At 53.9% G+C, this 23410-nt stretch overlaps 1 protein-coding gene across 5 annotated transcripts in view; it reads right to left on the bottom strand.

Moving 5' to 3' along the window:
• Crtc1 (CREB regulated transcription coactivator 1) overlaps positions 1–22476 on the bottom strand; it is a 57279-nt gene extending 34803 nt beyond the window's left edge. For 2 of the 5 annotated variants that reach the window (XM_076914308.1, XM_076914309.1), the window contains exon 1: positions 22298–22475. In XM_076914308.1, the coding sequence (XP_076770423.1) occupies positions 22298–22423 (126 nt within the window). In that variant the 5' untranslated portion in view covers positions 22424–22475. Of the gene's footprint in view, positions 1–22297 lie in introns of all 5 variants that reach the window. The other 3 variants (XM_034520318.2, XM_034520319.2, XM_076914311.1) reach the window with 2 other exon arrangements.
• Positions 22477–23410: the final 934 nt, after the last annotated feature.

The following is a 23410-nucleotide window of genomic DNA, read 5'->3' as shown; positions in this document are numbered from 1 at the left end:
GGCTCCTGATGACTTGTGCTGATTCAGCTGAGGCCTGGCTGTTTCTGCTGGGTCATGCCATCGCTGCTGATTCATGTTTGCTATCATGACACAACTGAACTAGACACCTGATATCCTGACAATTAGAGACTGAAATCGCCCCAAAGAACTATTTCTAGACAGGTCTGCTTCCCCTGTATCCTAATAACCTTTCTTTCCCACTACCACTGAGTGTGGTGGGCTTGAAGGGAGATTAAAGCATTTCAGAACCCTTTTATTAAAAATAGGTTTTGAAAAATCGAAGCCTATACAGGTGTTACAAGTTCTGTGGAGAAGTTTCCAAAAGATTTAGCAAAGACTCCAATAGTACCCCCATTCAGAGAGTGACCAAAGTAATGGAGTTTTGTGTCCATGGAGCTCCTGACACCCAACCCAAACAGACACCAAGGGGTGCTGAACCAGTCCTGGGATTTGATTCTCACCTTAACCCAGGACTCACCTTTAGGCAAGTGTAGTGGTGCATGCCTTTAATACAAGCACTAAGAGGCAGATGCAGATGGATCTATGCAACAGAGGCCAGCCTGATCTACAGAGAGAGTTCCAGGACAGCCAGAGACACACAGAGAAACCCTATCTCTAAAACAAAACAAAAACATGTATTTTATTTTTAATTATATGGGTGGGTGTCTGTGTGTAGGCATGTGCACATGTCTAAAGAGACCAGAAGGGGGTGCTGGACCACCTGGAGACTGAAGGGATCCAGGTTCTCTGCGAGAACAGTGCTTACAAATCCTAAGTCCTGTGCCATCTCTCCAGCCCCTTAATTAAGGACTTTAGTGCTGCACGAGGTCACAGCCTCTGCCTCTGGAGCATGAAGACACACTGCTGGGGAGACACAATCTACTCCCAGGATGAACAAGTCAAGCCTGGGAGAGACATGGCCTGACTAGTTTGGAGGCAGCTAAGCATGATGGGATTGCTCTATAGATTGAGGCCCAGGGGACACCCCTCCTACTGCAGATGGAGCACCTCCCCAGGTGGACAGCTCAATAGAGGCATCCCTCTGGCTAATCTCCTTGGGATGGGCTGGCCAGAGCATCATAAAAAAGCCACCTCTTGCCTTGTATGAAGCCACTATGGGTAACTCCTAGGGATGGGACCTGGCAGGCCCCCAGTTTCCCTGGGAGACCTGAGCAACCCCCACACCCACTATCCCCTCCTAGCCTCAATGTTCAGATGGAATGGCCTTGGGCAGGCCAGGACTGCCTGTAGTTACCATGGCAACAGGCTGGCCTTGTAAAGAGATTAAAGGGAACAGGCCAGCTGACATGGGCTCTGTCCTGTGCAGAGACTATAGTGGGAAGGAGTAGGAGTACGAAAGGGATGTGTTCCCTGCATGCCTCAGCTTCTCCTCGCTGGCTTGGCCTTCTGCTTTCCCCAGTCTCATAGCCCTTTTATCAGATAAGCCAGTAGCAGCTACCACAGGGCTTCTGCATGGAAACTAGCAAGGGGGCTGGCAGCTCTATGGAATTCTTTCTCCCTTCCTCAGCTTACCATCTGAACCTCCTTGACTGAGGGCTGACTCTGGCCTGCCTGTCACCTCCATGGAGGCCAGGAAGAGAGTCTGGAAGAGAGGTAGGGCTTGGATATGAAGGCAAGCAGCCAGAAAAAGGCTTGCAGGACTATCCAGAAGAGCAGCTCTGGGGACCTCAGGTGGGGACACAGCTTCTGGGCCTGGATGGGGCACCTGCCTCTCTGCTAAGGGTTGAAATGGGGACAGAGGCTCAGAGACTAAGCATGGCCTTCCCAGTGCTAAGGCAGCATACACTCCAGGAGAGGCTGACAGCACAGTCCCAGGGGTCCCCATCTTTAGGCCCTGCATCCTCTGAGCACAGATGCAGAAGGCCAAGGGCAGGGGACCCTAGAATAGGCCACCTACCCAGTGTTCTCTGAGAGGGAGAGCCAAGGTCCCTGGATTCTGAGAGCACCCCAGGAAGCAGCAAGCTCAGGGAAGGATGGAGCTGAAGTGCAGGGGGGCAGGTACAAAGGCCCTGGGGCAGACAGTGTGCAAGGGCAGGGACCTAAGATGCTACTGAAGCCACGCCCAGATACAGACTGGGACTCCTCTCCTACTGCACCTGCCTCCCCTGCCCATGCTGCTCCACCCCTGTCACCACCCACATCCCCAAGCTCTCCCTGAGAGGCACCATCTGCTCCCTACAGCTAAGCCCTTGGATTCCACAGAGCCAGTCTGTTGTACTGTCATGGCCTCACACAGGGATCCCAGCTCACCCTGATGCTAGGTGGAGCACAGCTAGCCACTAGGCAATAAGGACTGGCTTGTACAATCTCCAACAATGGCAAGGAAGATGGGAACCAGAGCTGTAACCTCTCATCCAATCATCTCCCCAAGTTTCTCAATGAATCCTGACAGGTGCAAAGATGGTTTGTGTTCCCCTATTGCAAGACTTTGGAAAACCTGATCCCCAGATTCTTCCCCTCCCTGCTGTAGATGGGAGTCAGAACCCATACAAGCCAGTGGGGACTGAAGACAGGGCCCTATCCTGCTCAGCAGGGCTTGGGGACCAGCACCCAGCCTCACATGTGCTCACCCCAGCTACCCACAATCTCCTCTGCTCCCTTGAGGGTCTAAAGGAGAGTGTCCTAGAGCCAAAGAGCCAGGATGTGTTTTCTCAATGCCCCACACTCCTTGACAGACCCCACCTGAGCATAATCCAGTGACCTAGACCACCAGAGGCTGAAGTGTGGCAGTGATCAGAGACTGGCAGGGGCAGCCTGGTGCAACTAGGGATAGTGTGCCAGGGTCTCTGGGATGGCCCACCTGTGCTGAGGCCAGTCCCTCCTCATCCTGGCAGCCCCAACTCTGCTTCCCATCTCTCTAGATATTCTGGACATTACTCAGGCCCGCAGCTATATAAGACGTGGCCTTTCACATCTGGCTTCTGTCATGTCCTGTCTGTCTGGGGTCCATCTGGCCCACTGCATGCCCCAGGACGGGCACACAATGTTACTGTTTATTTATTCCTCAGATGATTGACACGAGGCATGGTTTTCCATCTTTCAGCAGTTGGGAATAATCTGTGAACCTAAGTGTGCAAGTGTGAGCTGGAGCCCCTGCCTGCAGATCCTAGCGTACACCTGGAGAGGGAGTGGGAGTAGACTCTTTGCACACCAGGGAGGGGCTGTGACGCTGCCTGGCAGTTCTGGGCTCCCTGGCTGTGGCGTCTTCCCCGGCAGCTGCATGTGTCAAACTCCCACAAGCTCGAAGCTTCCAGCCTCACCTCCTCCCCAACACTTGTTCCTTTTTGGGTCTCTTTGTTTTCGCAGTGCTGGGGGTGAAGCCTAAGACTAGAAGCACACTAGACAAGTGCTCTGCCCTGACAGGATTTCAGACTCTAAGCAATCCTCCTGCCGCTGCATCTGAACCTTGGGGCTATAAGCTTGTGCCAACCACTATGCTCAACTTTTATTTTTATGATTTGTTTCAATTGTCTTTATTGTGTGTGCATGCACACCACCTGTTTACAGGGGCACACAGGGCCAGAGGTGCCGGACCCCTGAGTCCCCTGAAGAAGTGACAACCTGTTTACAGGGGCACACAGGGCCGGCGTCGGACCCCCGAGTCCCCTGAAGAAGCGCTGGGAACCAGGTCTATGCAGAGCAGCACTTCTACTGCCTGACCTCACATGTTTTGGGGACAGAGTCTCATATAACCCAGGCTGGCTCTGAGCCCCTGTTGCAGCCTTCAGTGCCGGGGTGACAGGCAATACCCAGCTGATCTTCATACTTTTAATTCTGAAAGAGCCAAAGGTTCCAACTCTTATATTTGTTTTGTTTTTTTTTAATTAAAATAATTATTTTATTTTTGAGACAGGGTCTTACTATGGAGCTCTGACGATTCTGGAACTCAGTATGTAGACCAGGCTAGCTTTGAACTCAGAGATCTGCCTGTCTTTGCCCCTGAATGCAGGGAATAATGAACCACCATGCCTGGCTTATTTGGGTTCATGTCTCTCCTCTGCTGTGATGTTGTTGGTGTCCTGCTGGGTCACCAGGATGACCTGGCACACTGAGGGCACTCTGCCCTCAGGAGGGAACGATGCCCAGGTTGACAGAATACATGGAGGAGGACACAGGCATGTAGATTCCAGGCTGAGTCACCATAGCCCCGGGTGGGCCTCCAGCCCCCCCATTCTACAGCCCACTATAAACACAGACTCAAGTACACAGCACGGTGGGGCCTCGGAATGCCTTTAATCAGGCTTTGCAGTCGCTGCCAAATTTCCAGACCCGGGAATGAGCAGGGCTGTGGCGGGCGGCGCCGGCTGTTTCTCCAGACGGTGGTGGAGGCTGGACACAGGCACTCAGGCCCAGAGCTGTGACGGGTCCCTTGGGGTCTGTGCAGAACAGCTGTTTTTGTGGGGCCCTCCTTCCTCCATAGGGTACCCCAGCCCTCCCCATTGGCCAAGTGCCAATTCCTGAGTAGGGTCTCACAAAGGGAAGAGACATTTCTGAGTCCTCAGTTTCCCTACTGGAAACTGAGGCACCAGGGGACAGGGCAGGAAGGAGCCTCTGTTACAAGCCAGCCTGTCCCATGAATCAGTGGGGGGACGGTCTTGTCACCATTCTGGTCTGGAGCACTCTGAAGACTAACAGTTGTATTGGGGCCAGGTGCTGGGGCACAAACCTTTAATCCCAGCACTCTGGAGGAAGAGGCAGGCAAATCTCTGTGAGTTCGAGGCCAGCCTGGTCTACAGATCGAGTTCTAGGACAGCCAGGGCTACACAGACTCTGTCTCAAAAAAACAAAAACCAAACCAAAGAACTAGCTGTGCTGGAGACTAGGTGGTACTCAGCAGGTGGAGTGCTTGTAGCTCAGTCCACAGGGTACTTGTCAAGCACGCACAACTCCCTGGGTTCTGTTCCTAGCACCACACACAGCAGGTGTGACACAAGCCTGTATCGCAGGAGATGGAAGCAGACGGATCAGGGATTTGAGGTCATCCTTGGTTTCATAGACTGTTCGAGGTCAGCCTGGGTTACATGAGGCCCTGTCTATTAGAACAATGAAAACGTGGAAAGCCTAGAATAACCACACACCTCACGCCCTCAGAGCTCAGAGGTGCCAGGTCCTCCTGTGGGAGCGCACAGCACAATTCTGCAGGGTCCTCTGCGTGGGCACTTCTGTGTTGAGGTGATGGCCTGGCCAGGACAGCCCACTCCTGGCTGGGCTGGGACATGCCAGGCTGGTAGGTATGGGATGATTTCTGGGTTTAGGCTCTATGCAATGAAACCTACCATAGGAGGCAGCGGGGGGGCTGTGGGGCTGGTGGCCACACAGGGTTTCTAGTTATGTAGCCTAGGGTGAACAGGCTTGGGAACTGGGGCTCGTGCTAAACAAAACTGTGCCTTACCAAGAAACTCACACCCACCCAAACCTCTAAAGGTAGCTGCATTAAAAACTGGGGTCTGTAGAGTCAGCTAATGGTCTGAAACATGAGGCCTGGACTTATGGAGGGGGATGTGGCTAGAAGCCAAGGGATGACAAGATGGCCAAAGCCATAAGCAAGGGCAGATAGAGAATGGCTCTGTGTTGCACGCTAAGCCCACATAGCCGTGACCGTATCTCATTATGGTGTGGCTCAGGCCGAGGGGACCCCTGGGAGATGTGCAAGCAAGAGAGCTGGGCAATGGCTCGTAACAACGGGGTGGAAAGTAAGGTGCAGAGTGAGGGGGGCTGGGTACCAGGGCATGGCCAGGCTAGCTCCCATGGGGAGCCAGCATAGAGGGGCCAGGAGGGTGTGCTTGACCTAGATAATGACAGTACCAGGGGCAGTGAGGGCCAGGAGAGCTGTGGACTCAGGGAGCTGCCATAGGCTGGACCCTAAGGATCTGAGGCTCTCTGGCTACAGACTGACCATGTGCTGTGGATGACTGTCTTCTGCATGCCTTAGTGTTAGGATGACAGGCACACTTAGGAACATACCCCCCCGCCCCCCCCCCCCCCCCCCGTGTGTGTGTGTGTGTGTGTGTGTGTGTGTGTGCGCAGTGTGCACATATGCATGAGTGTTCTTGTGTGTGGAAGCCAGATGTGAGCCTGGAGTTTAATTCTTCAGGAGACACCCACCTTGTTTTGGGAACAAGCACTTCTCACAGGCCTGGAAGCGAGGTCTCATGTGGTTCGCACTGATCTTGATCTCACAATTCTGCTGCCTCCACTTCCTGAGTGCCAGGTGACATGTGGACATTACTATGCCTGACAGTCGTTTTTTTTGTTTTGTTTTGTTTTTTCTTTTGGGGTACTGTCATGGACCACAGGAGGATGTGGGCAGTGGGGTTGAGAGTAAGCTGGGTAGCCTCTCTGAAGATGGAGAATTTTCTAGAGATCCGTGGAGATCACTAGGACATAGGAGGGCCCAGCTCTGGCCAGACTGAGCAGAAAGAGGAAGTTGGCCATCAGCTAAGAATGGGACAACAGGCTTGTTCGAGTCCAGGAAAAATTATGGCCAAGTCTCCAGAGCTGAGCCTCCTCTCTGACGGGCTCCAACTCTATAACCCCTTACTGAGGGGATCAAGAGCAGAGCTGCTGACGACCCAAACAAGCCTTTCTGTGTGGACTCAGGCTGGCCAATGTGGGCAGGCTGGCCTGTGTTGCTCCTCTATTAATGTCTGCCAAGTTAGTTCTGAGGTGGTATGCACCGGCAGGAGCCACAGGACCACACATTTCCTTGTGTCCCCTCCCCGGTCTTTATCACTTTTACATGTGTTTACTTGTTTAATGGGGGTGGCATGGGAGGTCAGAGGAAAACATGGAGGAGTCAGTTCTCTCCTTCTACCTGTGATCCTGGGGACAGGGCTCAGGTTTGCTTGGTGGCTAAGCCATCTTGCCAGCCCCCTAGCCCCTCCCCCGCTTTTTAAGACAGGGTTTCTGACTGGCCCAGAGATCCCTGATTAAGAGTAAGTGTGCTGGCCAGTAAGCTCCATGGAGCCTGTTGTCCCCGCCTCCCACTGCTAGGATCACATAGGAGCCATATTGCTTGGCTCTGACCTGGTGCCACGCAGCCTCCTGAGTGCTGGGATAGGAGGCGTGCCCCACCACCACATGTCCAACCTTTCCTCTTGCTCCGGTCCTCTCTGACAATCGGTGACACATATTGTGAGCTTCCAGTCCCCAAATGGCCACCCAGCAGAAAAAACACCTCACAGACTCCTTTCTCTCCTTCCAGAGTTCTAGCCAAGGCATGGCACTGCCTACAGGACACAGAGACAGGCTGTGCTACACTCTCCAAGGTTCAGTGCCCTGGAGTTCTGGCACCCAGAACTCTGTGTGTGTGTGTATATAATTGGGATGGATTAGAGGTGTATGTGCATGCAAGGGATGCGTGTGTGCAGGCAGTGGTGTGGGGAAAGACACATCCCCTCTGACTACAGGAGGCCAGGGTCCAGCCAGGGCTATTGTGGCCTTGGCAGCAGTGTGTGGGTCGAGGTGTTCTAGAAAGCACATTCAAAGCTGGCAGTGGTGGCACATCTATCATCCGAGTACTTGGTAGGTGGAGAAAGAAAGCTCAGGAGTTTAAGGTCACATTCTTGCCTACAGAGTTCAAGGCCAGCCTGGGCTACATAAGACTGTCTCCAAAACAAACAAATAAAAGGGGAGGGGGACCTTCAAAATACAAATAAGAATTAAAACTGTGGACAAAGTCAGGTGTGGTAGCGCATGACTTTTATCCTAGCACTCAGAGGCAGAGCAGGGGATCTCTGTGATTGCCAGCCTAACAAATCAACCAAAAACCAACCCAAAACCCTGGCACCCTCATCTGCATAAGCAGAACACTACTGGGACAGATGCTCTTCAGATACACATTGTTAAGTAAGGGGCTCTGAAGGGGAGATGAGGTGGGGACAGCAGGCTGTGTCAGAGGTGGGGACAGCAGGCTATGTCAGGGGGACAGCAGGCTGTGTCAGGGGGGATGGCAGGCTATGTCAGGGGGCATGACAGGCTGTATCATGGGGATGGCAGGCTATGTCAGAGGTGGGGATGGTAGGCTACGGTCACAGTGCAGACAGAGAAGAGTTGCAATCCTGCTGGCCCAGAGCACTGACAGCCAGTTGGGGCAGGAAAATTCCTCCTGACCTCTGGAGCAAGCAAAGTGGCTGACCTGTGGTCAAAGGCTTGTCTCCTGAGCCAGAACACATGGCTGTTGGTCTTAAGTTCCCAGGTTTGTCTCAGCCCAAAGGCTGCAAGGCTAGGATATGGTACACAGTGAGTGAGTGAGTGTGTGTGTGTGTATGAGAGAGAGAGAGAGACATGTGACTATCTGAATGCATGCAAGTGTATATGTATACATCTGGATGTATATGGGCATGTGTTACATGTGCATATATGTGCATGTGTATGTAGCACTGAGCAAAGGGAGAGTGAATGGTAACCACACTGATCTGTGCTTTAGCTCCTGTGCTCTGGACCGTGTGTGTGTGTGTGTGTGTGTGTGTGTGTGTGTGTGTGTGCGCGGGCGTGAGTTCCTGTACCTCAGAGGGCCAAACTCTGCAGCAGTTAAACTTGAAATTCTGCCTGGAAAGAATAACATGACGCCCCAAGTGGGGCAAGGTCCCTGAAGCTGGACCACGCCAGAGTGACCAGGCTGGCCTCAGACTCAGCAATCCACCTGCATCTGCCTCCAAAGGCTAAGATGAAGGTTATGAGCCACCATGCCCAGCCCCAGGCCCAATTTGAGATGTGCTCAGGTAAGGGTGACTAGGTGCAAGTGGAGGAAGTAGTGACGTCCTCCACCCTGGCAACTCAAAGGACGCCTTTGGAAAGTAGTCCCCACATTGCTATGCCACCTCACTTGGGTCACGGCTGAAATTGGCCTGCTGCTCCTCATGGCTTCCCTGAGGGGCGATGGAACCACAGGGAGATAAAACAAAGTAGAGATGGCCTCATTACCATGGCCTGAAATAGCTAGAATGTTCCGTATTTCAGGAGTGCTCAGTCGGTTACGTAAGAACTCAGGGTTAGGGTGGGGCTGCGACCCCATGGGAGCCTCACACTCAGACTTCCACAGGCCCTGTGTGCTCCAGGTCTCGGGGCGGGCCAGGTAGGAGCTCTCCTGCGGTTGTCTGCTCAGAGCACAGCCTGGCCAGCAACCCTGTGGTGCTCATAGTGGAGGGCAGTGGGAAGGGCATCCAGGCAGGCCGGGCCAGAGACAGGAGAGGTGCCCAGCACCAGACCCCTCCCCCCACCAACAAGGCCTCCCAAGACAATGTCAATCTTCAGTCCCAGCCTGTGCCGTCCTGACATCCAGCTGTCTGCACAGCCTTATGCTAAGACCATACTGGCAGGCCACTGCACCCTGTCACTGCTGTGGTGACCACTCCATCACTGCTGTGTGACACAGCTCAAATGCTCTCTCCTCTCCTTATCTTTTTTGCAATATCAGTAGGTTTCTGTTCTATTTAAAGTGAAGTCAACTTGCTCAGAACTTCAACAAATAAAATATAAAATGACCATCATTCCATTCCCAAGGACAAGGAGAAGACACCGAAACACATGTTCATGGCAGCTTGGCAAACAGGGGCATGAAAGGGAAAGCCCAGTTCCATCAGCAATGAGTGACTAGGAATCGGGTGTGGGAATATTGGTCAGCCCTGATAAGGGATGAGACTCTGACATACCACAAGAAGGACAGACGTAGAAAACAAGCCACTGAGTGTCAAAAGCCAGAGAATAGGACCATACTGTGTGCTATCCCAAGGATGCAAAATATCCATTCAAATCCTCAGAGCAAGGAAGTATCTCAGGGGCTGCCATGGGCTGGAATCAAAGTGACTGCTAACAGAGAAAAGCTCTCTTAGAGGTATGGAGTGTTCTAGAAGTAGGTGTTAACAGTTGCACCGCAGGACAAGTGTACTCAATGCCACAGAAAATAGGCTGGAGAAGCGTCATCAAACTTAGCAAATAGAAAAATGAGATTCAAACCCAGTCCTGCCCTAGGGCTGATGGAACCTAGATGTCTGTCTACTATGTGAGAGGAGAGGAGGCGTGGCTCAGGGGTAAAGCCCTGCCTAGAATCCCCCAGTGAAGGACTGGGGGCGTGGCTCAGGGGTAAAGCCCTGCCTAGAATCCCCCAGTGAGGGACTGGGGCTGTGGCTCAGGGGTAAAGCCCTGCCTAGAATCCCCCAGTGAAGGACTGGGGGCGTGGCTCAGGGGTGGAGCCCTGCCTAGAATCCCCCAGTGAGGGACTGGGGCTGTGGCTCAGGGGTGGAGCCCTGCCTAGAATCCCCCAGTGAGGGACTGGGGGCGTGGCTCAGGGGTGGAGCCCTGCCTAGAATCCCCCAGTGAGGGACTGGGGGCGTGGCTCAGGGGTGGTGTCCTACAGAGAATGTTTGGGGCCCTTAGTTCAATCTTTAGCAGCATCAAAAAAGGAAAAAGAAAATCTTCATCGGTGAGGTGACCAGAGGAGCCTAGACATTCCTACGCTAGCGCCATTTAACTGGAAAGCCAACATGGTCCCATGTCTCCCATGGAAGAGGGCCTTTCACTGGTGACAAAGACACTTAACCACCAAATGTCCCTCTCCAGGAAATTTCTGGAACTTCCCAGCCCACTTCCAGAAGGAGACATAATGGAAACACCCTTGGCTCAGGATGGCAGGACTGACAAGCTCACCTGAGCATCTCTTTCCTCCTACATGTGAGTCCTGGAGATCCAACTCCTGTCCTGAGACTCAGCAACAGAGGCCTGTACTCACAAAGCTGTCTTGTACCTCATTTTTTTAGGTTTTAGGTTTTGGTTTTTCAAAGCTCTCTGTATAGCCCTGGACATCGTGGAACCCACTCTGTTGACCAGGCTAGCCTCAAACTCAGAGATCTGCCTGCCTCTGCCTCCAGAGAGTTGACATTAAAGGTGTGTACCACCACTGTTCAGGAAGCCTAAATTATTCTTTAAAATTAACTTACATATCAGAATAGCTGGCTTCTGCCATACCTCCCCAGTGGTATGCTAGCAGCTGGATGCTAGGGTCTGGAATGGTTGGGGGCTTATCAGCTAGCTCCCCACTAGCCCTTCTGGGAATGGAAGCAATGGATCCCCTATACCCTGGCCTGAGGTGACCCAGAAATTGTAGGCTCAGGTCAGTCCCAGCCAGAGCCAAGACCCAGTGGGATGCAACCCCACCCAAAGCTATCTCTAGCTCTCCCTCGCAGGTTGTCCTGGGACAGGATGGCACACAGAGTAAAGGCTAGCAAGGAGGCCAAGGTCAGGCTGGAGCGGGAAGCTCACCAGCAGCAATGCCAAGAAGACAGCACCTGCAGAGGCTCTAGGGCAGACCCAGGTCAGAGCCAGGCCTGACCCCATGGTCAGGAGTTGGGGACACCTGCCACCAAACTTGCCACCAATTCCTAGAACCCATAGAAAGGCTGGAGAACTGAGTCCACATGAGCACCACAGTGCAGTAGCCCCCCAAACACACACAACTGTGCTAAAAGGCAGAGTGGAAGGGCCATGGGGTGCTGGAGAACTGTCCAGAGCTCTCATGGAGGGAACAGTGTGCACACCCAGGGCCTCCTCTGCACCCTTCAGCAGGAAGCAGGGAAGGCAAGCTCACAGCTCACAAGCTGCAGCAGTAGGGCTGAGTATCTGGACAGGCACAAGGTGGAAGGCAGCTCCCATCTGAGGAACTAATCGGATACAAAGGAAACAGCATGAGCAAAAGACCCGGGGTCACAGGGCGAGTGTGCTGGTGGAGGGGGCTGGACCACTCAATAAGCAAGGAGGTGGTAGCAGTCAGCTCTGGACCACATGAGGCCAAGCCACAAGAGGTTCACCCAGATAAGACCTAATGAGCTTTTGGCCAGGCCTCTGGCAGGGATGAAGCCTAGTTAAATGTAAACAAATGGGAGGATCCCAGGTACGAAGATGCCTGCTCAGGGCAGCAAGGCTATGGGGACTCACCTTCCCAAGGATGCAGGTAGGTCCCTGCATGCTCCAGTTTCTCAGTCTCTGACACCCATACCTCAATGCCCTGTCCTCTAACAGTAATACCTTTCTCTCCACCCCCAGGCTTTAACTTGGGCCTCGAGGCTACACACCCCAGAGTCCTGAAGGCCCAAAGCTCTCCTAGTTCTGCCCCGCCTGTTCTCTGGGACAGCAGATGGCACCTGCTATGGTCTGGCCATCCCCATAAGATCACAGACTTGTACCAATGTCGGTTACATACTGCAGACAATTAATTCCTAATTATCCCCTGACTTCTACATTGACGCCCCCAGCAAATATTCATTTAAAAACAAGCCTTAAAAAGTTAGACACGGAGTACAGGCCTTTAATGCCAGCACTCAGAGGGTAGAAGGAAGTGGATCTCTGCTCTGAGTTTGAGGCCAGCCTGGTCTACAGAGTGAGTTCCAGGACAGCCAGAACTAACCAGAGAAACCCTGTCTCGAAACAACAAATGAAACAAAGACAATTAAACAAACAACCAGTGTAGAACCAACATGAAAGAACACTCTGGTGCCAAGACACTGGATGGGAAAGAGCAGCCTCTGCAAAGAGATCTGGGAAAATCGCATTTTCACACACAGAGAAAGGGACCTGGACAGCATTCAAAATCCAGACCTGAGGCAGAACCCAAGTGCAGCTGTCTCGAAAAGTGCAGACCTCTGAGGAGGCTGGCCAGCCAGCACCCCTGGAATGCAAGAGCAGTGCAGGCTCAGCAGCCATTCTTGGATATGACACCAAACTCAAGCAATCAAAACAAACAAACAACAGCAAGAACTGGAGTTTGTCAAAAAGCATAAACATTCATGCATCAAAAGGCGCCATGATGGGGTGAGAGGAGGGCCGCTCCTACAGAAAGGGAAGAGAGAGATGTGCTTGCAAGTGCCTCTGATCAGTTCACCCTCGGAGCCAGCAGCTACACCGCTGCACATCTGAGCAAGCTCCTGGGCAAGTGCTGGGGAGAAAGAGGAAAACGGGGCCCCATCAAACTCCTGGCATGCCAGTGCCAGTTCTGCGGTGGGTGATTTAAGCACTAGGTTGTGCTGTTGCAGGCTGGTGATGGCAGTCAGGAGGCTGAGGCAAGAAGATAGCCACAAGTTCCAGGCCAGCCTGGTCTACAGAGCTGTCTCATGAGGCTGAGTGTGGTGGTGAACATCTCTGACCTCAGCACTTAAGAGGCTGAGCATCTGGAGTCTAAGGTCAGCCCCCAAACAAAACATACTGCCTTCACAGAGGGGAAACTGAGCACCCCCCCCCCCGTGGGAATGATCACTTTAGAGTAATAGTTAATAGGCTGCATGCCCAGGGTTGGGGTGGTGGCAGAACTGAGTTGGGTGTTCCCAGGCAGCCCATGGCATGCGTCTGTTTGTAAGGTTACTGTTTGGCCTAAAGACCCGGAGTTGCCAGGGGTTGTGCACTCAACTCCTCACCACACCTGCCTGCTGGCACCCTGAGGACAGCCAGGCAGCAGGGTGCCTGAGCTACGACCCTGCAACCATGGGTGACAGGACCTCTCCCATCAGAAAAGCCAGGAGCAAACTCTTTGAGGGTTCCCAGGTAGATACATGCTGTGCCCCTGCTGAGTGCCTGCTGAATACACCACACCCCTGCTGAGTGCCTGCTGAATACACCACACCCCTGCTGAGTGCCTGCTGAATACATACACCACACCCCTGCTGAGTGCCTGCTGAATACACCACACACCTGCTGAGTGCCTGCTGAATACACCACACACCTGCTGAGTGCCTGCTGAATACACCACACACCTGCTGAGTGCCTGCTGGGTACATACACCACACACCTGCTGAGTGCCTGCTGAATACACCACACCCCTGCTGAGTGCCTGCTGAATAAACCACACCCCTGCTGAGTGCCTGCTGAATACACCACACCCCTGCTGAGTGCCTGCTGAATACACCACACCCCTGCTGAGTGCCTGCTGAATACACCACACCCCTGCTGAGTGCCTGCTGGGTACATACACCACACCCCTGCTGAGTGCCTGCTGAATACACCACACCCCTGCTGAGTGCCTGCTGAATACACCACACCCCTGCTGAGTGCCTGCTGAATACACCACACCCCTGCTGAGTGCCTGCTGAATACACCACACCCCTGCTGAGTGCCTGCTGGGTACATACACCACACCCCTGCTGAGTGCCTGCTGAATATACCACACCCCTGCTGAGTGCCTGCTGAATACATACACCACACACCTGCTGAGTGCCTGCTGAATACACCACATACCTGCTGAGTGCCTGCTGAATACACCACACCCCTGCTGAGTGCCTGCTGAATACACCACATACCTGCTGAGTGCCTGCTGAATACACCACACACCTGCTGATTACAGCCTGCATCTGTTAAAGTACATTCCAGCCTGTGCCTGCTGAATATATTTTGTCTGGAAATCATGCACCTGCCAAGTGTCCCCCAGCTGCCCACCAGCAGCACAGAGAGTTACTGGTGCTGAACTGTTCTCTCCTCACAATGGTTGACAGAGGCCTCACTCTCCAAAAAGGGAAGAGAGCTGAACAGGACAGGAGCCGCCTGCACCAGGCCTGCACAGACCCACACCGTCCTCCCAGAAGCACCAGGCCTGCACAGACCCACACCGTCCTCCCAGGAACACCAAGCCTGCACAGACCCACACTGTCCTCCCAGGAGCACCAGGCCTGCACAGACCCACACCGTCCTCCCAGAAGCACCAGGCCTGCACAGACCCACACCGTCCTCCCAGGAGCACCAGGCCTGCACAGACCCACACCGTCCTCCCAGGAGCACCAGGCCTGCACAGACCCACACTGTCCTCCCAGGAGCACCAGACCTGCACAGACCCACACCGTCCTCCAGGAGCACCAGACCTGCACAGACCCACACCGTCCTCCCAGGAGCACCAGGCCTGCACAGACCCACACCGTCCTCCCAGGAGCACCAGACCTGCACAGACCCACACCGTCCTCCCAGGAGCACCAGGCCTGCACCTCGCTTGCTCCTAGCAAACACTAAATGTTGGCTCTGAATCCCTGGCCCTCAAGGCATGCAGGGGCTTCCTCATCTGTCCATCCAGGGACATACAGTGACACCTGGCTGGGACAGGAACCCAGCTGAATAGGCCATGCTAGAAGGGCAGTACAAGAAGAGTGACAGGGTGCTGTCCCTAGCCATAGCTGACCATAAGCTCTAGAACAGGCCTCCCACCCCACAAACACTCAGGCAGGGAGCCCTACTGACTCATAGCTGCCACAGCCTCAGTGCCCAGGCTCCCTCCTCACCGGGTACCCCTCGAAACTTTGCACCCTTTCCTGCAGCTAAGGAAGACACAAGACATTCCCTGACAAATGATCTAGAGGCTCCACACCCAGCATGTCCAGGGAGGAAATGTGAGGGTGTGCAGGTTAAGAAAACCAGGGCAACGAACACGCCTCAGTCAATGAGTGCACGTGGTCAATCCTCACAGTGTATGACATGTATGCGTGTATATGTGTATGACGGGGTCAGTCCTCACAGTGCATGACGTGTATGCGTGTATGACGGGGTCAGTCCTCACAGTCCTGTGTTGGAAGGCCAGGAACACGAGGACGAGACTCGGGTTAGAAGCCTGGTTCCTACACTCCAAGCCGCAGGACTTCCCGCCTGAGCAGCACAGATTGTGATAGACTCCTGGGCTCCATCACTATAGGCGCACCTCCAGCTCCAGGCTAACCCCAGTCTCTCACACTGCCTTTGCTCTGCGGCCTTCCTTGCTCCTGTTACCACCTGCCCACTTCCCTCCCACCACGCTCACTGTGAAACCTCCATCCTGAGAGCCATTTCCTATGTGTATGGGTTCCTGCAGACTGGTACACCCTGCTGCAGCCAGACAGGCTGGCGTGCTCTCAAACTGCATGATATGAAAGAAATCACTCTGGCTGCTGGGCCAGTCTGGCTTGCCCAACTCACTCTGTGACATGTGGTCTTTGGGTCTCATGCTTCTGTCACAGGGGTCCTACTGGTGATACAACACTGCCATGACAAGCTGCCGGGTCTCATGCAACCTTAAGTTCTGCAAAGCCACCCTCTTTGTATATACATGTTCCAGGCATTCAGAGCCACACTCCTCTCTCCAGTTGTGACTGCACAACAACCCCAAGGGAGGTTCAACTTTGGGTGAACTCTCCACTCCAAAGCCATTGGGGGGGTCACCATGCTGCCAAGGCTGGCCTGGAACCTACAATCCTCCTGCCTCAGCCTCCCAAGCAATGGAATGGGAAAGGGAGCACTGATGGCTGCTTGGTTAGAGTCTTGGTATGTAACCAAAGCTGAGCTCTAAGTTGCAGCCATCCTCCTGCCTCAGTCCTCTAGCTCAGATTATACCCATGAAGCATCAGGGGGGTCACTCTGTGTGCTGCACACATGTGTCCATGGGCATACGGCAGTCACAGGTTGACACTGTTTCCTCAATGGCTTTGCTTACTCTCTTCGGAAACTACAGCTCACTGGGCAGCAACAGCCCCATACAAGGGACCAAGCAGGGATCATGAGGAACCAAGGTATGTACTGCTCATGGGCTCCAGGGATGGTGAGAGGGGAAGAACACACACACACACACACACACACACACACACACACACGGTGGGGGAGGGAGGAGGGAGGGAGAGAGAGACAGAGAGAGGGGGGAGAGAAGGAAGGAAGGTGAGAGGCATGGTTTATTCTTGCCTGGTGCCACTGTCCCAAGGCCAGTGGCCAGTTGGTCACCAGCAGAAGGCTCACTCCCTCTTCCACTAGGGTGAGCTGAGCAGAGGCTCACAAAGTTCTGTGAAGACCAGATGAGGAACTTCTTTATTTGAGGTCACCAAAGCTGGAATGCAGGGGTAGTGACATGGCTTAGTGGAAGAACATGTAGCTAGGCTCTGTCAGAGCACCCTGCCGACATGGTGTGGAGAGAGCCACGCTCCATCACCAGCTCTGCATGCAGGAGTACCCAGTGTTACCTGCTGACTGTGAACACAGGCACCTGGAGCAGGGTCAGCTCGCTGAGAGCCTCTTGCCCTGGGCCACCTGCTGGACTAACCCAGGCACATGTTCTGTGCGACCAGCAGTGGATACGGTCTGTGGAAAAAAGAGCTGTAAGCTAAAGCTCCAAGTGACAGTGCCATGGCCACCACCAGAACTGTGACAAAGAATGAATGGCTGCGAAGGCAGTCTCTGCCTCCTGAGACAGGAGGCATACAGGCCTGGATTCTGGAACCAAGTCTTCAATAGAAGATATCACCTTGCTGAACCACCCCAGGCCCTCACTAGGGATTCTAGGCAGGAGCTCCACCCTGAGCCACTCTCCTAGCCCCTCACTGGAGGACTCTAGGCAGGATTCCACCCCTGAGCCACTCCCCCTGCCCCTCACTGGAGGACTCTAGGCATGAGCTCCACCCTGAGCCACTACCCCTGCCCCTCACTGGAAGACGGACCCTAGGCATGAGCTCCACCCCCTCACTGGAGGACTCTAGGCATGAGCTCCACCCCTGAGCCACTCCCCCTGCCCCTCTCTGAAGGACCCTAGGCATGAGCTCCACCCCTGAGCCACTCCCCCTGCCCCTCATTGGAGGATTCTAGGCAGGACTCCACCCCTGAGCCACTCCCCTAGCCCCTCACTGGAGGATTCTAAGGCAGGACTCCACCCCTGGGCCACACCCCCAACCCCTCACTGGAGGACTCTAGGCAGGACTCCACCCCTGAGCCACTCCCCTAGCCCCTCACTGGAGGATTCTAGGCAGGACTCCACCCCTGAGCCACACCCCCAACCCTCACTGGAGGACTCTAGGCAGGACTCCACCCCTGAGCCACTCCCCCTGCCCCTCACTGGAGGACTCTAGGCATGAGCTCCATCTTGAGCCACTCCCCCTGTCCCTCACTGGAGGACCCTAGGCATGAGCTCCACCCCTGAGCCACACCCCCTGCCCCTCATTGGAGGATTCTAGGCAGGACTCCACCCCTGAGCCACACCCCCAACCCCTCACTGGAGAACTCTAGGCAGGACTCCACCCCTGAGCCACTCCCCTAGCCCCTCACTGGAGGATTCTAGGCAGGACTCCACCCCTGCCATTGTTGCTTGTTTGCTTTGACATGTGGTGTGGCCATACAGCCCATAACTGGCTTTACTTTTTTTCTGCTCATTTATTTGTTCTGTATGTTTGTGAAGAGGTGTATGCAAACCAATGTGTGTGCGTGTGTGCGTGTGTGTGTGTGTGTGTGTGTGTGTGTGTGTGTGTGTGTGTGTTTGTCTGTGCCAGAGAGCAATATGCAGGAGCTGTTTCTTCTACCATGTGCTGGCTACATTTATGTCAACTGACATAAACTATAATCATTTTGGAAAAGGGAACCCCAACTGAGAAAATGCTCCTCCAGCTGGACCTACGGACACTTCCTTGATTGACAATTGGTGGAAGAGGGCCCAGCTCACTGTGGGTGGGGCCATCCCTGGGCTGGTGTCCTGGGTTCTATAAGAAAGCAGGCTGAGTACACCATGGGAGCAACACCCTTCCATGGCCTCTGTGTCAGCTCCTGCCTCCAAAGTCCTGTCCTGAGTTCCTGCCCCTCTCTTTCAATGATGGAGGGGTTGAGAGCTTTAAGCTGAAATAATTCTGACTCCCCAAGTTGCTTTTTGTTTTACCACAACAGAAACCCTGAAGCACACTCCATGGTCCAGGGCCAGTCAGGTTACCAGACTTGGCAGCACTTTCCCCTCTGGAACGTCTCATCTCATACTGTCTGTCTGTATGTCCTGGGGTCTAGGGCTGCAGAGATGCGGTAAAGAGCACTGCTGTCCTTACAAAGGACCCACATGGAGGTCCACAACTGTCTATAACTCCAGTTCAGGGATCCAATGCCCTCTTCTGACCTCCTCAGGAGCCAAGCATGCACATGATACACAGACATACATGCAGATAAGACACAGCACACATAACACAGAATAAGTGAAAAATAAGTAAGTAAACAATGTTTGAAAGACCAAGAGGGCTAGGTCTAGTGGCACAGACATTTAATCCTACTGGGGAGATAAGAGGCAGGCACAGCTCTGAGTCCAAGGCTAGCCTGGTCTATAGAGCAAGTTCTATGACAGCCAGGGATACAAAGTGAGACCCTGTCTGCACACTGTGGCTTAGAAGATGGGCCAGCACAAGGACCTGAGATGAATCTTCAGCACCCACATAAGAACCTGTGTGTGCTCACATGTTCCCATAGTCTCAGCGCACAGAGGAGAGAAGATGGCTGTAGCTCGCTGGCCAGCAGCCTAGGACCAACAAGGGCCCGGAGTAAACAGAATAAGATGGAGGTGACAGAGTAGGACAAACGCGTGCGCACACACACACACACATGTACACACTCTCCCCACACCCCACTTGCTGTCCAGCTCTGCCCACACTCACATGTACACACACACACACACACACACACACACACACACGCGCGCGCGCGCGCGCGCCTATGGAAACCTACAGCATGGCTCACACATGTCACCCTCTCACAGGATTCTAAGGCCAACCTGGCTATAGAGTGAGATGGCCTCAAAACTCAACAGAAAATGACACAGCTGTGAAATGACAGGACCCAGGGACACCCCAGGTGGGCATCCTTTTGCCTATTCTTTGTATATGGCGCTAGCAGCTGTTGGCTCAGCCCCTGTCCTTGCCGCCTGTTTTAACACAACTGGATCGCCATGGTCCTGCATCCTGTAGTGTCTCATCTTTTATTTAGGGTTTTTTTTTTTTTTTTTTTTTTTTTTTTTTTTGAGACAGGGTCTTATATAGCCAAGGCTGGCCTTAAACTCCTGAACGCTAGATGGCACGTGCACTCGCCCATGCCGGCCACCTCCTGGTTTTGGAAGACGCCTCAGCAATCCCATCTACAGAGTCCTCTCTCTGCCAGGTCCTGGGGTGAAGCATGGACAGATGGTTTTACAGCTGCCCACAACCTAGAGGAGCTTCTAGAGGGCAGGACAGTGAGGACGGTGGCACCCCTATCTTCTTGAGAGCAGCCTGGGATGCTTCCTCTGCAGAGGTCACAGGTGGCAGCAGACAGCCCTGGTAGCCAGCAATACAAGATTAAGTACCAAAGGGCCAACTAGATGGCTCAGCAGGCATATAGGTGATTGCTGCCAAGCCCGATGACCTTAGTTCAACCTCCAGGACACATATGAGAAAAGGCCAAATGGGTCCCAGGAACTGAACTCAGGTTTTCAGGCTTGGCGGAAAGCACATTTACCCGGTGTGCCCTCTCAGCAGCCTGTTGTGTTCCTGATAAGGAATGGGGCATGGGCAAATGCCCCACGATGGTTTGTGCATGGGGACCAACTCCACAGAACAGCTGGAACCACAGGGAGAGGGTGTGGCAAGGCTGCTGAAGGGGCCAAGCTCCTCTAGGGCAAAGAAACTGTTCTGGAAGACAGTGGTGTGGTCACATGACTCAAGTAAAAGCCTGTGAGTGCCACTGGTTACACACAGACCTTACTTCTCAACTGCACTCCAACCAGGCTGTTACATCTTTTCAGGACAGGCATGGTGGGGCCCACCTGTCCTCTGAGGGCTCAGGAAGTGGGCGCAGGAGCATCCAAAGTCATCCTCAGCTACTCAGTGAGATCAAGGCTAGCCTGTGCTACATGAGACCCATCCTCAGCTACTCAGTGAGATCAAGGCTAGCCTGTGCTACATGAGACCTTGCCTCAGTCATCTTTTCCACAATCATTCACTCTCAACCCCATGAAGAAACCAGATGTCCAACAAAACATCAGTCATAAAACTGTTCTGGTTATACTGCAAACATTTGACACTAACTGTATACAGATACCTACTATGTGCTAGAAACAAGAAGCAAACTCAACTGTAAGTGACACAGGAATGATACACTTTTTTGTTTGGTTTGGTTTGGTTTTTGGAGACAGGGTTTCTCTGTACAGTCCTTGCTGCCCTGGAATGCACTCTGTAGACCAGGCTAGCCTTGAACGCAGAGATCTTCCTGCTTCTGCCTCCCGAGTGCTGGGATTAAAGTTGTGCGCCACCATCTCCACCTGGCAGATGACACACTGTTTATGTGTTCATTCATTACCCTTTCTCAATGAGCTGAGGGAGGACATGGTGCCCCTCCTGAGAGCTCTGGGGACAATCTGACTGAAAGTGAGAAAGCCACCACATTCAAACACTCACTTTCATCTATGATGCCACAATCTTGGAAAAACAAGCAACTGACTATAAAATAACCTGACCCAAAGGTGCCCGCCGATGAATCAAAGTCTCACTTAAGTGCCCCTCGCAGGCCACAATGGGACTCAGAACCCAGGCCTAAGGGTGTGCAGAAATGTCACACAGCAGCAGCACCTCCCTCACCCTTGATGATCATCTAAACCACACACTTGACATGGAAGGATAAGGTCCCACGTCCACTCCACTTGGCCAAGAAACCAGCAAGGCCTGCCACTCCTGTCAAATGGCTCAGGCACCCGAGACAGTCACACCCTCCATCCCAGTCTGGTGGCAGCTGTACCCTGTCATGGATGGAGGCCCGTCACCTGGTCCCCAGCACAGAGGCTGCATGAGAACCAAGCAGCCACCTCTATGCTGATTCCAATCATGGAGGACCACTCGGCTATCCATGAGGGATAACATCTGCTTCACAGCAGAAGTAGCACCCAAGGAAGGCACAGGTGATGATGATACAGTATCACCTCCTCCTCAGGTGGCAAAGGAGTGACAACTGTGCCCTCAGATAACGATGAGGGGACCCCTCTCCTTTAGGTAGCAATGAAGGGTGACAACCGTCCACTCAAGTAGAATAAAGGGTGACAACTATCCCCTCAGGTAGCAACAATGGGGCCACTTATCCACACAGATAAAACGAAGGGAACAACTATCCCTGACGGTAGCAATGATGGGGCCACGTATCCCACCAAGTAGCAATGAAGGTGACACCTGCCCCACCAGGTAGCAATGAAGGTTGACACCTGCCCCACCAGGTAGCAATGATGGGGTCGAAGGTCCTATGAGGTAGCAATGATGGAGTCCCTGTACCATCAGGTAGCAATCAGGGGGGTGACACGTGTCCGTTCTGATAGCTATGATGAGGGCACATGTCCCCTCAGGTAACAATAATAGATGACACCTGTCCACTCAGGTAGCCGCGATGGGACCACCTGTCCAGTCCAAAGAGCAATCTCGCGAGCAGCCGCTCCGCACCGGCTGGCAGCGTGGGGACACCTGCGGCGGCCGCAGCCCCGCCCCCGCGTCTCTTCCTCCTCCCCTCCCTCCTCCCCTCCCCTCCCCCGCGCTCTCACCCGCGCGGCCCGCGTCAGGCTCAGGTCCTTCATGACCTCCTCGAAGGCCGCCGTCTCCTCCGCCTGCTTCTGGTTGTGCAGTGCGATCTTCTCGCTAAATTTCCGCGGATTGTTCGAAGTCGCCATCTTCTCGCCGCCTCCTCCTCCTCCTACTCCTCCTCCACCTCCTCGCCCCCCCACTCTCGGGCGCCACCGCGCAGGCGCCGGCCGGGCCCACGGCCGGAGAGCAGTGCGCAGGCGCAAGTACGGCCCAGAGCGTGGCGCAGGCGCACGGAAGAGGCGGGGGTGAATACGCTTGCGCGTGCCTGGGCAGCGCGTTGGAAGAGAGGGAGGGGCGTGGCTACGCAGGCGAACTGCAGCGCGCGTGGTCCGCTGGACAGCGGTCGCCTGGTTGTGGGTCCTTTCCCATCAGCGAGGGCCTTGAGTGGCGGAGGACACGGCGGCACTGATGCCTGCATTCACTGGACTCCAGCATTCACTGAGGGCTTGTGGAATGCCTGCTGAATATCAAGGCACAGGCGTGAACAAACAGAAGTGGTCCCTGTGCTACTGGGGTACACAGCCGGGGAGAGGAGCAGACCTAGCAGGAATCGAGCAGAGCAGAGGTCCCGAGGTGCAGCTCCTGGACAGAGCCTGGCTTGGCACACAGACACCGGGGTTCGGTCCCCAGCAACACACACACGCACACACACACACCTATCAAAATAAATGGGAGAAATGTGCTGCGCCTTCTAAGAACAAAGAGTGTTGGTCTGCTGGAGCCAAGGGGATGGGGAATTCAAGGCATCCTTACCTGCAGACTGAGTTCAAACCAGCCCGTGACACAGGACACTGAGAAAAAAAAAAAGAAGGGGGGGAGGTCTGGAGAGATGAGAGATGGCTCAGGGATTAAAGGCACACGCTGCCCTCGGGAAGGACCTGACATTGTGATCCCGTGAGGCTCACATGCCCTTGCAACTCAGGTTCTAGAGCATCCAACGCCCTCTTCTGGCCTTGGCGAGAAGTTAAATACACACATAGCATGTGCACACACACAGATGCATAAGTAAATGTTTTAAATTTAAAAATATTAGAGCTCAGGCCAGGCATGGTGGCACGTGCCTTTAATTCCAG

This window comes from Arvicanthis niloticus, chromosome 16 (genome assembly GCF_011762505.2).
Source record: "Arvicanthis niloticus isolate mArvNil1 chromosome 16, mArvNil1.pat.X, whole genome shotgun sequence".
In the NCBI taxonomy this organism is placed as follows: domain Eukaryota; kingdom Metazoa; phylum Chordata; class Mammalia; order Rodentia; family Muridae; genus Arvicanthis; species Arvicanthis niloticus.
This window is presented reverse-complemented; position numbering and strand designations above follow the sequence as displayed.